General features: G+C 41.7%; 2 protein-coding genes across 5 annotated transcripts in view; one reads left to right on the top strand and one right to left on the bottom strand.

Annotated features, from left to right (window-relative positions):
- LOC124860245 overlaps positions 1 to 2,321 on the bottom strand; it is a 36,479-nt gene extending 34,158 nt beyond the window's left edge. For 2 of the 3 annotated variants that reach the window (XM_047353370.1, XM_047353372.1), the window contains exon 1: positions 2,180 to 2,321. The gene's annotated coding sequence lies outside the window, so the exon portion shown is untranslated. The remainder of the gene's footprint in view (positions 1 to 2,179) is intronic. The other variant, XM_047353371.1, reaches the window with a different exon arrangement.
- The window catches only part of LOC124860244 (dedicator of cytokinesis protein 2-like), a 143,451-nt gene that overhangs the window by 103,187 nt on the left and 24,996 nt on the right, over positions 1 to 15,268 (top strand). For both annotated transcript variants that reach the window (XM_047353367.1, XM_047353368.1), the window contains 2 exons: positions 13,946 to 14,044; positions 14,148 to 14,242. In XM_047353367.1, the coding sequence (XP_047209323.1) occupies positions 13,946 to 14,044; positions 14,148 to 14,242 (194 nt within the window). The remainder of the gene's footprint in view (positions 1 to 13,945; positions 14,045 to 14,147; positions 14,243 to 15,268) is intronic.

The following is a 15,268-nucleotide window of genomic DNA, read 5'->3' as shown; positions in this document are numbered from 1 at the left end:
ATTAGTGATCATTAAGCCAAATACAGAAAAATATTTTTGTTTGCCATTTTATTAAATGCAGCAAGTCTAAGAACTCCCACCATTTTGCACCTATAAACTTGTCAAAAACCAACGCTTTTTGAGTTTACCACAAAATCAGATAAAGATTAGCAGATGTGCTTTGGTACATCAATCGAGGTAATATTGCAATTCCTTTAATTTTTGTTAAATTTTTAAATATTGCCACAGGTTATTAACCAGCAGCCAGGTTTGTTATTTTATGTGTTGTAGCCCCTATAGTAGAAAATCAGGATCAGTCAAAATCAGAATTGGCAAGGTCAAACCGAAAACAAAACAAAATTAGTATCGACCATGGAAAACCTGACAGGTGCGTCTCTTGGTTTCTTGTGTGTTGGAGAAAAAAACAATTACAGTTCAAAATAATTCATAAAAACTCTTTAAACTTTGTGTTGCAGCTAAATAACTAACTTCTATAAGTAAATCATAGAGGATCTTTGCTCAGTAATGTAGATGCTAAAAGATAATGTGTCAAACAATATGAAAATGATAGCAACTTTTAGTATCAAAAATCTCACTAGAACTTAAACTGACAAAAACTGAAAAATCAAGGAAATTTTCAGATAATAATGTGTCTCTGCTGGGCAGAAATTGAAAGCAGAACCAACAATAACAGTGATTGAGCAAATAAATTCCTATGCTGACTTAGGTGTACTGCTGCATTATTAAAGTGTGCTGGAGCAATGTACAAACAGCAGTTGTTTGCACATGGAAGAAAGAGACTGTACCCCTGCCTTAACACAGAATCCAGTACAGTTTCTACCAAAAAAGAACATCTTAGAGTTCTCATATTGAAAAGCTCTGCTGCATGAAAGTGAATTTGGAGATGAGCATTTTGCAGCAATCAACAAATATCCTCAGAGGAAAAAAAAATTTGATCCAAAGCAAAACAACTTTGACAACTCATGAGTATTAGAGAAAATACTACTGTTAAGGGTTTTGCAACAGTCTGCACCAGAGGAAACACTGCACAGATAAACAGATTATAGGAAAATTCCAGATTTGAACAACATACACTTAGAACATTTAACAAAATCAAGAAACAGCAGAAATCTACTTTTTTAGATTCACACTTTGTTTAAACAGGTCTAGAAAATATTGTGCTGAGAGATTTTAACTCATACATATGTATGCAGGGCTTTTTTAAATACTTTCCTTAACCGAGTCATTAGACTACATAAATTTAAGGAGCACAGATCTTATTTATCCAGAGTGTCTCTGCAGTACATTCCTGTGTGCTCTCAGACTGTACTCATTGTTCTGTTTAAATCATTTTGGTGGACATTTACCTTGCGTTGACCTAACATCCACACAAGCAGCTAAGTACTTCAACCATAACTTGAACATTAGGATTCAATTACATACATTTGTGGGACTTTAAAAAGGAAACACAATGCTATGATGGGACCACATTAACCAGATTTATGTCTCCACAGTTAAAGTCCAACCTAGACAACACAAACAGCGGACACATAAGTGTCCGCTTTGAATAAAGATTTAGAATCCTTATGTATAGAAAGAAATACCATTAGTATTGTGCAACACAACACGCAAAAAAAGCACGCACTGAGCACAACGACACACACTGTACGCAAACACACACTGATGCCTTCGTATGCTTCAAATCCTCCTGTTCCAAATGGATGGAATTTCATACCTGCTACATATTTACAGTGAAGCTCAGTGTTGATGTGATCACACAACCTCCTTAATAAAAGCACACTAAAAAAGCAGTTTATACTCAACATACAGGTTTTGTGAGTAGAAATAGACTAATTGATAAAATACTAATTATAAAAAGAAGACAAGCGCAGGTCAGATAGTGTTTTTTGATATTTAGTTGTATTGTGCAGAGGTTTTGCCCACTGTTGCAGCTGCTACCAAACAATCCCAGTTCCCTCCATTCAAATATCCAGCCAGCGTCTTTAATCTTAAATGAAGTGCTTTGATTCAGAAAGTAATAGCTATAAGCTATCAGACCAGGAACATTCCTGAGGTCAATTTAGACCTGGAAATAAAAGTACCTTGTAAGCTTTAATGCCATCAATCTTTACACACTCCTCTTCACACACAGTGATATTTTCTAACAGCTGTCTTTGCTTTCGGTTTCGGAGTCACTTACCTTTTCTTATGGTCGTTTTTGGTCAGCATGGTTCTCCTCCCTCATTCTTGGTGTGCGTCTCTTGTACCTTGTAGTCCTTCAGTCCTCAGTAGCTCCGCTTCGCTGCTCTCTATCTCTCCCCGTCTCATTCTGACGCTGCTGATCCTCGCCTGCTCAGTGACTCTCTCCCTCCCTCCTTCCCTCCCTCCATCCCTCCCTCCCTCCATCTCTCTCTCTTTCTCTTTACTTCCCTCTCATTCTTCCTCTCCTTAATCGATTTCTATCTCTGCTTCTACCTACTGCGCTTTTCTCATTGTCTCTCACATGTCTCTTAAAAAATAATCCTGTCGCTCTGTTGTTAGGTCCCCCTCTTTGACTCAATCTTTTTCCGTGTGTTTCCCTGTTAGAGGCTTATCCCAGTGGAATGCTGTGGTTTTGACTTTCGTGTTTGTGTATTTCACTACATCGACCCTGGCACGAGAGTAGACCCAGTGAAACTTTGGCAGCACAGAAGTGTCTGCTCTCGGGAGTTCAGCCAGGACACACACATACACAGAAATGTGCACTGTTGCTTGGGTTCCTCACTTTATTTATACCTTTGCTTTTCTGTCTGAACAGTCTACTACTGCTCACTTAGTGACTTTCTTTCTGTCATACATCCTCTGAGCTTTTTGGCCTCTTTCGTTGCCCCATTTCGCCATCCAGTCCTCCTCTTTTACCCTTGTTTCTTGCACTTACCTAATTCTCTGCCCTTGACTTCCCTGCCACTCATCCTGCTTTGATCTGATCTCATTCCAGCTGAGGATGACATAATTGTCTTGTGACAATAACAGCAAAGTAAAAGTAAACACTACTTTGCATCAAGTTCTAATTATGCTTAATGATGATTACTTTGTCTTCTCAGCGTGGCAGAAACTCTCTGATCACTAATTAATTTCCTCATTTGTCTGACATGGTAAAATACTATAATGTTGCACGGATTTTAACCTTCGCCAAGGAGGTCATGATTTTGTTGCCGTCTGTCTGTCCGCCTGTTTGCAAAATATCTCAAAATGGATTTGGATTAAATTTCCAGACAAGGTGTATATTAGTACAAGGAACAGATGATTAGATTTTGGTGGTGATGCAGAGTACCATCGGGATTTTTTTGAAGGGTTCTTTATCATTGCCAGACAATGATGCAACAACTTGGAATTCCCACATGGTTTGTCACCCAGTCAGCAGCTGACATACAGTGGCCAGGAGTCACCCAGAGTATAGCTCATCAATATAGAAATAGCTGACATGCGTCAATGACCCTATTGCGTTGGTGGAGGTCTGCGCTCTGTGAGTGCTTTTCTAGTTAGTTAATATTTTATCAAACATATTTTGAACACATCTCTTCCAAAAGCAATCATAACCTTTTAATTTTTCCCACATTTTGTCACCTTATTATTGCACACAAACAATTCTTTACACCCTAAATTTAAATCCAGTGCAATCAGCTCCCTTCAGAAGTCACTTAATTGGTTAATAGGGTCAACATGTTTGTAATTTCATAAATATGGCTGTTCTTTGAAAGCCTTGGAAGTTTGATAGACCAAAAGACCAATACACACTCCAGACAGGTCAGGGATAAAGTTGTGGAGTAGGATTATTTTATAAAGCAATAAAGCAACCTAAACTGAAAGGCCATGCCATGCAGAGAATTAATCTGAGAAGCAAAAGCACCTACGGTATCTCTGGAGGAGCTGGAGCTCTGGTAGGAGAACTCCATAAATCTGGCCTTTATGGAAGAGTGGCAAGGTTGTTGAAATGCTAAATGAAAGCCATAAGAAGTCACCTCTGGTTCACTACAAGCACTGTAAAGGACACAGTATGCAACCCTAACAAACCATACAAATATGGTGGTGGCAGATGTATACTGTTAGGTTGCTTTTCTTTCGCAGAGACAGGGAAGTTGGTCAGAGTTGATGGAGGACCCTGCTGGATGAAAACATGACAAAGGAAAAAGACTTGAGACTGGGCTTAAGGTACCCCTTGCAGCAGTACTACAGCCCTTAATATACAGCCAGCGTTGTGGTTAATACTTAGATATTACAATGGCCAGTTCAAAGTCCAGACCTAACTCTTTCTGTAAATCTTATGTAAGACTATAAAACTGATGTTAACAGAAGCTACGTTTACATGGACATAAGTAATCGGAATGAACGGCCGATCGGAGTAAAAATATGTCATGTAAACATGTCAGTTGGAATATTGTGATCAGATTTGGCAGGATCAGAAGGAAAATGTAAACCTATTGTGAGGGGTTGTTTATGCCGATTGACAATCCGAAACCTGCATGTAAACACTTGACAGGACCAAGTTATTCTGAATGAGGCAAACTGACCTGAGTGATATATTTTCGCCGTGAGTGGCTAGTCACTCTGGCTAGATGCTAACAGAATATTCAGATCAGCAGGTTTACGTGACACATTTTTTGTCCGACTGGCCGTTTTATTCCAATTACTTATGTCCATATAAATAGTGCAATCCAATTTTTTGTTTTTTAATGTGAATACATTTTAATCAGATCGTGAAATCTTGTGCATGTAGCTAGAGACTCCTTATCGAATCTGAATACAAATGTGTGCCACACTTTTCAGATTTGTATTTGCTGAAACTCTGAAAACCGTGTATCATTTTTGCCACTTCACAAAGATGCACTACCTTGTGCTGAACTAGTCACATAAAATCCCAAGAAAATACAATACATTTTGTGGTTGTAATGTGAAACAAATTGAGTATGAGTATTTTTGGCAAGGCACTGGATTATCACTTTTGGAGATGCACCACTTGATGTTGTATCAGTGTGTAAAATGTTTTTTTTTTATGTTTCTAAGACTTTCCAAACACCCTGAGTGACATTTTATGTGTTACAATTGACTGTTTCTCTTATGCAGCATCTCAGGAATGTCTCTGGTGGACCCCTTCCTCATCTGAGAATAACCAGTGATATATGCACCAAAGCAAAGTGGTTGACTCACCTTGTGTTGTGTTTTGGTTGACCTCTAGTAAGAGAGAGAATAGTTCCTGTATGTGTGCTTTTAGTGATGTAAATGAGTTTTGCATACACTTACAGGCTAAGCTGCAAGCAGGGTTTGATACAAGTGATAGCCGTGTTAGAGCATGGACACAGCTATTTGATTCTGGAGTGCTGGAAGAGAGGAGAAACATGTCATTGTCGAACAGGGACAGGGAGGAAGAGTACGCTGTCTAGGTGGGACCAAAAGGAAAATCTCCTCTTTTTAGCCTGCAAATATTTTATTCTATCCCATCGTTCTATTCCTCCTGTCCTCTCATCTTCACTTTTATTGCTTCTTTTGTTCCTTTCTCCTTGAACTCCCTCCCTTACTAGCTGTTTTCTCTCCTATTAGTATCACCTGAATTTGTCTCCTTGCACTTGACTTGGAAAAAAGAGAACGAGGACACATTTATCTGTTTCTTTACCAGACCTCTATATTCACACTCATGCTCCAGATGCAGAGACCCCCTACATCTTTCTCTCAGACAAATATAACAGCTCTAATTAAACCTCCTGACAATCCATCTTTACCTTTATCCCCGTCAGATTTATATCTCTGTATCTGGGTGTCGGAAAACATGTGGGCTTATGTGTGTGTTTTGTGTACCAGAGCGAGGTCAGAGGAGCATGTGTCTGTGGAGCAGTTGCCGCAGGCTCCCAGTGAGGCTTTTTTCTTTTTAAATGTTCTGTTTAAAACATCTTGGAAAATCACAGTTGAGAGTAATGTAATGATTTCCCACCTGGGAGGATGCCTCAAATGGGGCTATAAAAGATGGAAAATGGAAAGAAAGACTCATGTACTAATATTTTAGCTGTGTTATAACATGTCTTCTTTTCCCATCACCAAAACCCTAAATGCCTCATACAATTGCAATCTTAAATGTGAAGACCTAAAAAGACATGCTAAAATCATCAATGTGCACCTTCCTTTTTCACACTAGTAAGAATAATGCTTGCCCATGTGACGGTCATTTCTTTGGATAACAATCCCTTCCAGCTTTTGCATTCAATGCTTACCTCATTCACCTTAGTTTAAAAGTAACGATATGTTAATCATATTAAATTGCCTCAATCGTGTTTTTTTGTTTATCCCTCTGTGTATCTTTGGGGAATACTTCATGCAAAGGATTCAAACTTGGCAGCTTAACTTTTAAAATGAATGCAAGTGAAAGATCACTATATGTTCTGAATCCAGGGAGAAAAAGAAATGGTTCTTCCTGTTCCCTTTCAAACTGATTTTGTTTTTCTTTTACAGATCATTTTGTTGGAATCTTTTTATTCAAGTTTTTCCATGTCCTGTTTGTTTTGTTGAAATTTTAATTATGTGGAAAGAAAGTTGGTAAGCACGCAAGTTAAATCGTTCTTGACTCTTGCTACACCAATCCTAAAACCTGTATTTTCTTCAGGTATAGACATTCTTTTTTTGATTAAAATTTTTTAACTCGACTCACTGAGATGCTGAAAAGTAAAACTCCTCTTCTTGAGTTTCTCTTATTTCAAATAAATTATGACTGGTAGTGTATTTGGAACTGTTTGCAATTTCATCAGCCTTTCCAAAAGAACAATTTCTAGATGAAAAAATGTAAGCCCACAGCATGATCCTGCTACCACTGTTCCCCTGTGGCATTGTTGTTCTTTTGGTGATGCGCATGGTTGGTTTTGTGACAAATATACATTTTATAATTGTGGCCCTGAAGTTTTAGTTTGGTTTCATCAGACCCTGACACCTTCTCCAAGAAGGTTTTAGGAGATTTAAGTCGGACCTAAATGTTTTTCTTTGCAAGGAAAACCCCTGTATATACAATCTAATAAACCATGTGTTTCAGTTAGTCATCACAAAAGCCGCAATGTTAGCTAGTAGATCCTAATATAGAATTGATTTCACTGTATAATTGTAATTAAAAGTCACTGGTGTATTTTGAGCAGTACCTGCATATACAATGAGCCAGTAAAGACCAGTATGCTCCACTAGTGCAGTGATCTGTTTCTAGTTTGGCTGTTCTTCACATTTATTTATTTATTACGTAGCAAAGTAAGTCTAAATACATGTTTTATGATTTAGTTCAGGTGCATGAAAGAGAAGATTACAAGTTTATTTTTTTATGCTGTAAGCTCGCTGGTAAGGCCAGCCTGATAAAAAATGTATTCAAACTAGTCAGTTTAAAGGATGAAAAGTTTTTAACATTTAATGTGGTAATTTCATCTCTTTGACGCCATGAGTGGGGTTTACATAAATATGTCTACCTTCACCATTAGTGAACCCATAATGTGCTTTGGCACGCAACAGCGGTCCTATTATAATGACTAAAAGTACTTTTTCTAAAAAAAGGGAAATAGGATTTCAATTATTCCCTTTTCCTAACTTTTTCCTTAGTGCCACAGTGAGGCTTAAATATTTATAAATCCCTGACACTGCTATGGTTAAACAAAAACTAAAATGTCATTATGCTGTAAAATTCGACCAATTTCCACCATGCAGTTTAGTGAATATTGAATCTTTTGGGCGTTTCTACTGCAGTAAAGCTGGTATTTTTGTTGTTTTCTGTATCACAGACGTTTTTCAAGCAACTGTCATTTTGAAAGCAAGTCAGAAATTTCAGTTTTTAATATATTTTAATTGACTCCGGCCAGAGTGAGAAAATGAAAGTGAAGGACATTGCCTCAACAAGTCTTGAGATCCCTTCTTTCTCTGTTTGGCATCAATGATAATTTTATTAGTATGCAGCAGGCAAATGTGCTCTCTAGATTTTTTAGCATCTCCTTGAAGGTGTTAATGAAACACATTATTTATAGAGAAGACAAACAGTTTGTCCCCTTGATGGAGTTTTAAAGGAGATGTTGATGGTAATTACAGTGAAGTAGGACAATAAAGCACATGACCTGCACTTTAAAATGCAAACATGCACAGACAAACACACACAGTGATCATGTAGGCCAAACTTCTCCGTGGATTAAAATTTGTAAGTGACCAAGTGTGTGGGTGGGTTCCCAATCTTGTTACCATTCAGTGACTGCACACTAAAGTGGAAACGATGAAGGAGAAAGGCAGAGGGAGTTAATTGTGCACTTTAGCCCCATCTTTAGATGCTTGCTGTTTGGGGAAGGTAGACACAAAAAATTGTATAATCAGATTAAACTCCTGATATGATGTAATTGGAACTGCCAATAACAGTATTTTCCTTACCAAAGTTAGGTTTTAATGCCAGAAGTTAATTATATTATTTTCACAATTGAATTCTGAAAGAACACTAAGACAGCTGAATAACAGATACTTCCGCTAATTAGTTAGTGTTTGGATGTCAGATTAAAATGGTCTCCTGGCACATTTAATTGGAAGGCATGGAGGGTAGGAGAGGTAGAGGAGAGGAGAAAGATCAAAGATGCGAGTCTTTTGAAGTGGTCTCTGGTGCCACTAAACTGCAAAAGTTACGAGGAGGTTGAGGCTTCCCATGTACCAAGTTGCTTCTTAGAACGTTCGAGTCTTCATACCTGGTCAGATATGTATTTAAATAACCTTTTAATGTAATGGAAAGGTGCTCTGATGTTCGTTTATGGCTCTGTGTTTGATTTATTATTGTAAGAAGCTTCTTGATTTCCACTTTAGAGGAAAAAAAGCACAAACACAAACCCTGCCTCTTAACGCAACAAGATGAGGTGAAAGTTGTCACCACACTGGATGCAGTTCATCTTTCATCTTCAATTAACCATCCATCATCTCTCATCTCTGTTGCATGTTTCCCTTTTTTTGCTGCCAACTCGGGGGGATAATTTCACCCAAGTGCTGGCTTGCAGAAATACCTGTGTATCTGTGGTGTTCCCTGAAACAGATATGTGAACTTTATGTAGGCTTCAAGGGGTAAGCAATGACACGGAAAAACATCAGAAAGCACTGATGCAGAGGGAGAAAAAAGGCTAATAATAACAGCCAATAAACAAGGTTATTGGTATTGTGCTCTGTGCTTGTCAGCCTCCCATAACTGTCTATATGATATCCAAAATAGGTGGTCATGATTTTTGCTCACCATTTACTGATTAGGACAATAAATGAGTATGTGTCCTTGCGGGATCTACTTCTTTTAACTCATGATCTAAAATCTGTAGTACTCCCTATTCCACTTGATGATATGGTGACAATTGGACATTAACTTTGTAACAAGTTAGTAATTTTGTTTAGTTACTGAAATAATTACAGTGCAATTATCTGGCAATAAAGCTTGTAGTAAGAGGCTAAATGGGTAAAACTATTAAATGATTATTATAATTAGAGTGTGATAAAAAGGTAACGATTGGTAATATTGTGTACATGTGTACCAAAATAACTATAATATTATTACATACCAGTAACAGCTTGTTATGAGATTTTACCAGTAAAATTGTAACAACTGCCTCATAGATAAATTATAATAACTGTGTAATTATAATAATGCATAATTTTTGTAATGTTAAGCAATTACCAAAATGATATTACTATTTAATCACCTGGCAGTAATAGAATGTAATAACATAATACAATTTTAATATAGTAAATTTATTAGTTATTGTTCGTTCGTTCGTTCGTCGTCTTCCGCTTATCCAGGACCGGGTCGCGGGGGCAGCAGACTCAGCAGAGACGCCCAGACGTCCCTCTCTCCAGACACCTCCTCCAGCTCCTCCAGGGGGAGCCCAAGGCGTTCCCAGGCCAGCCGAGAGACATAGTCCCTCCAGCGTGTCCTGGGCCATCCCCTGGGCCTCCTCCCGGTGAGACGTGCCTGGAACACCTCCCGAGGAAGGCGTCCAGGAGGCATCCGGTATAGATGCCCGAGCCACCTCAACTGGCTCCTCTCAATGTGGAGGAGCAGCGGCTCTACTCCGAGCTCCTCCCGGATGGCCGAGCTCCTCACCCTATCTCTAAGGGAGTGCCCGGCCACCCTACGGAGGAAGCTCATTTCAGCCGCTTGTATCCGTGATCTCGTTCTTTCGGTCATGACCCAAAGTTCATGGCCATAGGTGAGGGTAGGAACGTAGACCGACCAGTAAATTGAGAGCTTTGCTTTTCGGCTCAGCTCTCTCTTCACCACAATGGACCGGCACAGCGCCCCCATTACTGTGGCAGCTGCACCGATCCGTCTGTCGATCTCCCACTCCATTCTTCCCTCACTCGTGAACAAGACCCCGAGATACTTAAACTCCTCCACTTGAGGCAGGAACTCCCCTCCAACCTGAAGAGGACAAGCCACCCTTTTCCGGTCGAGTACCATGGCCTCGGACTTGGAGGAGCTGATCCTCATCCCAGCCGCTTCACACTCGGCTGCGAACCGCCACAGCGCATGCTGTAGGTCTTGGCTAGAGGGGGCCAGCAGGACCACGTCATCCGCAAAAAGAAGAGACGAAATCCACTGGTCCCCAAACCAGACCCCCTCCGGCCCTTGGCTGCGTCTAGAAATCCTGTCCATAAAAGTTATGAACAGGACCGGCGACAAAGGGCAGCCCTGCCGGAGTCCAACATGCACTGGGAACAGGTCCGACTTAGTGCCGGCAATGCGGACCAAACTCCTGCTCCGCTCGTACAGGGACCGGATGGCCCCTAATAAAGGGCCCCCGATTCCATACTCCTGGAGCACCCCCCACAGGGCATCACGAGGGACACAGTCGAATGCCTTCTCCAGGTCCACAAAACACATGTGAACCGGTTGGGCAAACTCCCATGAACCCTCGAGCACCCTGTAGAGGGTATAGAGCTGGTCCAGTGTTCCACGGCCGGGACGAAAATCACACTGCTCCTCCTGAAGCCGTGGTTCGACTATCGGTCGGACTCTCCTCTCCAATACCCTGGCGTAGGCCTTACCAGGGAGGCTGAGGAGTGTGATCCCCCTGTAGTTGGAACACACCCTCCTTCTTATAAAGGGGGACCACCACCCCAGTCTGCCAGTCCAGAGGCACTGTCCCCGACCGCCACGCAATGTTGAAGAGGCGTGTCAACCATGACAGCCCTGCAACATCCAGACACTTGAGGTACTCAGGGCGGATCTCATCCACCTCCGAAGCCTTGCCACCGCGGAGCTTTTTAACCACCTCGGTGACTTCAGCCTGGGTGATGAAAGAATCCAACCCCGAGTCCCCAGCCTTTGTTTCCACCACGGAATGCGTGATGGCAGGATTGAGGAGATCCTCGAAGTACTCCTTCCACCGCCCGATAATGTCCTCAGTCGAGGTCAGCAGTCTCCCGCCCCCACTATAAACAGTGTTGGCAAAGCACTGCTTCCCCCTCCTGAGGCGCCGGACGGTTTGCCAGAATCGCTTCGAGGCCAACCGGTAGTCCTTCTCCATGGCCTCACCGAACTCTTCCCAGGCCCGAGTTTTTGCCTCTGCCACAGCCCGGGCCGCAGCACGCTTGGCCTCACGGTACCCGTCAGCCGCCTCAGGAGTCCCACAAGCCAACCACAGCCGATAGGACTCCTTCTTCAGCTTAACAGCATCCCTTACTGCCGGTGTCCACCACCGGGTTCTGGGAAGGCCGCCACGACAGGCACCGCAGACCTTACGGCCGCAGCTATGGGCAGCAGCATCGACAATAGATGCAGAGAACATGGTCCACTCGGACTCTATGTCTCCAACATCCCCCGGGATCTGGTCGAAGCTCTCCCGGAGGTGGGAGTTGAATACATCCCTGGCCGAGGGCTCCGCCAGGCGTTCCCAGCAGACCCTCACTATGCGCTTGGGCCTGCCGAGTCTGTCCGGCTTTCTCCCCCTCCAGCGGATCCAACTCACCACCAGGTGATGATCAGTGGACAGCTCAGCCCCTCTCTTCACCTGAGTGTCCAAAACATGCGGCCGAAGGTCTGATGATACGACAACAAAGTCGATCATCGACCTCCTGCCTAGGGTGTCCTGGTGCCAAGTGCACTGATGGACACCCTTATGTTTGAACATGGTGTTCGTTATGGACAATCCGTGACTAGCACAGAAGTCCAATAACAAAACACCACTCGGATTCAGATCGGGGAGGCCATTCCTCCCGATCACGCCTCTCCAGGTGTCACTGTCGTTCCCCACGTGGGCGTTGAAGTCCCCCAGCAGAATAATGGAGTCCCCGGGAGGGGCACTATCCAGCACCCCCGACAGGGACGCCAAGAAGGCAGGGTACTCTGCACTACCACTCGGCCCGTAGGCTGAAATGATAGTCAGAGACCTCTCCCCAACCCGAAGGCGCAGGGATACAACCCTCTCATCCACTGGGGTAAACCCCAACACGAGACGGCTGAGCTGGGGGGCAACAAGCAAACCCACACCAGCCCGCCGCCTCTCCCCGTGGGCCACTCCAGAGTAGAAGAGAGTCCAACCCCTCTCAAGGAGATGGGTTCCAGAGCCCACGCTGTGCGTGGAGGCGAGCCCGACTATTTCTAGTCGATATCTCTCGACCTCCCGCACAAGCTCAGGCTCCTTCCCCCCCAGCGAGGTGACATTCCACGTCCCTAGAGCCAGCCTAAGCATCCGGGGATCGGGCCGTTGAGGTCTCCACCTTCGTCCGCCACCCAATCCTCTTTGCACCGGTCCCTCACGGTTCCCCCTGCAGGTGGTGGGCCCTGTTATTGTGATTGTGAAATAACAAAGAATTAATTTGGGAATACTACATAATTACTAATATAATCACCCCGCTTGTATTAAGATGCTAACCATTTAGTGACTGTTCGGTAGTCCAAAGGTAAATATTGTATAATATTATGCAATTATTCAAAATATTGCAATGCCATCATAAGATAATAACAGAGCACATAAAGTTGATTCTGTCAGGGAGAAATATTTGTGTCTGCAGTCAAAATGGTGGTTACTGTATTATACTGATAAAATTCCTAAATGTCACCAGGGAATCCAGTGGAGTCTGGAAATAATAGCCATGGATTCTTATTTTAAAGTGATGAAGTAACTGTTTCTGTTTCAGTGCAAGGTAATTTTACATTTAGCCAACAGTAGAACACACAAAGACTATTAGCAAGCAACTGCAGTAGTTTAAAAGCAATCAGAACGTTAAATGGTGATATATCGAAGTTCACTGATACCACTGAGAATTTAAACCTTATCGTTGCATCTCCATTAATTGAACAGAAGATACAATAAAAGTTGAGGTATGTGTACATTATTAATGTAAAATGAATCATACTGAAACTATTAGGCTGCTGCAACTATTCACTACAAATTGTTGCTACCATTATGTAGCAGTAGTTTTAAAGTAGTTTCAATCCTTAGATGATATGTTCTATTGTTAACATATCAACACCAAGATGAAATAGGAAGTACACCCATAATGAATTAAAATTCTGACAGCTTTAGTTCCTTGTGTGTTTGAGTCATACAGAAACCTCTGATAAATCTTTACCCACCTCATGTAAACCGATGTATGTATTCTCAAAATATAAAAGACCTCCAGACAAATTGGCAACAGTTTTGTTTGCTTGTAGCAGTTATAATAATTTAAGAATAACATTTGGTTGCCCTCTCGTTGGCATATGCAGCCGCTTTAAAAATATCAGGAATATCTCAGTTTCCTGCTGAGTCCGCAGTCCTGTATCACGTCATTGTCGATGCTTTTTGACTGGAATACTAATGACATAAATTAGAAAGTGGCAGAGCTGGTCTGCAGGTAGTTACCTTGAACAAGAACCAGCAACAATTGCTTGTTCAATTATTGGTTTTAGAAGAAAATCCTGCAACAAAAGTAATGTTGTTTTTTTCCCTTTCTGTTTTATTTTTCCTTACCTCTTTAGTCAAGAGTTGTTGCCTGCATGACAGCTATCCTGAGTCAGATGGATGATCATCATTATGCCACATACATAGAAACCTTCACTGGAACTACTGATCTAGTGGTAAGTTCACACATGCCTCTGAATTTGTTGGTAATAAACAAACTTTGCAACTAGATTGCTTAAGGTTTTATAGAAGGTATTCACTTCTTTTTTTTTATCACAGGACTTCCTGATGGAGTCCTTCCTGCTTTTTAAGGACCTGATTGGAAAGCATGTCTATCCCTCTGACTGGATGGCTATGATCATGGTGCAGAACAGGTATAGTACTTCACCATGAACAAACACCATGCTTGCATTTATACAGGAGACCAGAGTTTGGAGGGTACACATTATGAGATCTCTTCATTCTGCTAAATAGGCCACGGTAGCCCTTGTAGAGCCTACTGTTCGGCCCATGAGGCATGGCACTGCATCTTAAAGGACTGTCAACATCCACAATGAATTGTTCATCAGCAGTAACCCACACTGGGATGAGTTAGAGATAGTAAAGCTGGGATCAAGGCTGTAATGATGAAAACGGCTGATGAGACAAATACGCTGGTGTGTGCAGGCTGATAGAGTGAAATCTATCAACGAAGCCAGAAGAGAGGCTAAAGCTGTGTCAGAGGAAGAAGTCAATAGGTAGAAGAGAAAGCAAAGTAGAGGAAACAGCAGGCTGTTCAGACTGAGGTTTGGGAATAAGTGTGCAAATAGAGCATGTGAGTCCCACTACATAGAAAATGTAGGAGGAGGGGGAAAGAGATGGGGATGTCATTTGGCTCTTGATAATGATGATAGATAGTGTTTGGGCCCAAAGAGGCTGGAAGCAGTTTCTCCGTAAGTTCAAAAATGCATTAAATAACATCTCACTGATACCTCTGCACTCTGTGTGTTGAGCTCTTGTCATGCTTTTACTGAGATAGAAGAATTGTAATACTTTAAAAAATCCCTGAGCAGTTTACATTGTGAAAAGCCATGAAATACCTTATCTAGAATAAAAAACTGTTTTGATGCATTACATCTTTTTTTGTTGGATTTTTTTCTTCCACAAGGTTAGTTTGGTATATAATTGATCATTACAGTGCCAATGAAAAGGTTATGCACATTTACATTTATCATGTACCTAAATGTGTTATGTAGTGTGGTTTTGAAATAGGACCCATAGGGAGAAAGAAAGGTGGGGTGAGCATAGTAAAGTTTTAATAATAAAATAGAAAAACACAAGGAAAACAGGACTGAAGCACAGCCATGAGTCTGAGGCGAAAATGCGAGGAGTGTAGGGGACATAACAGGCAGACTAACGGG

This window comes from Girardinichthys multiradiatus, chromosome 23 (genome assembly GCF_021462225.1).
Source record: "Girardinichthys multiradiatus isolate DD_20200921_A chromosome 23, DD_fGirMul_XY1, whole genome shotgun sequence".
Lineage (NCBI taxonomy): Eukaryota > Metazoa > Chordata > Actinopteri > Cyprinodontiformes > Goodeidae > Girardinichthys > Girardinichthys multiradiatus.
Note: the sequence above shows the minus strand (reverse complement) of the source record. Positions and strands in the feature narration are given on the sequence as shown.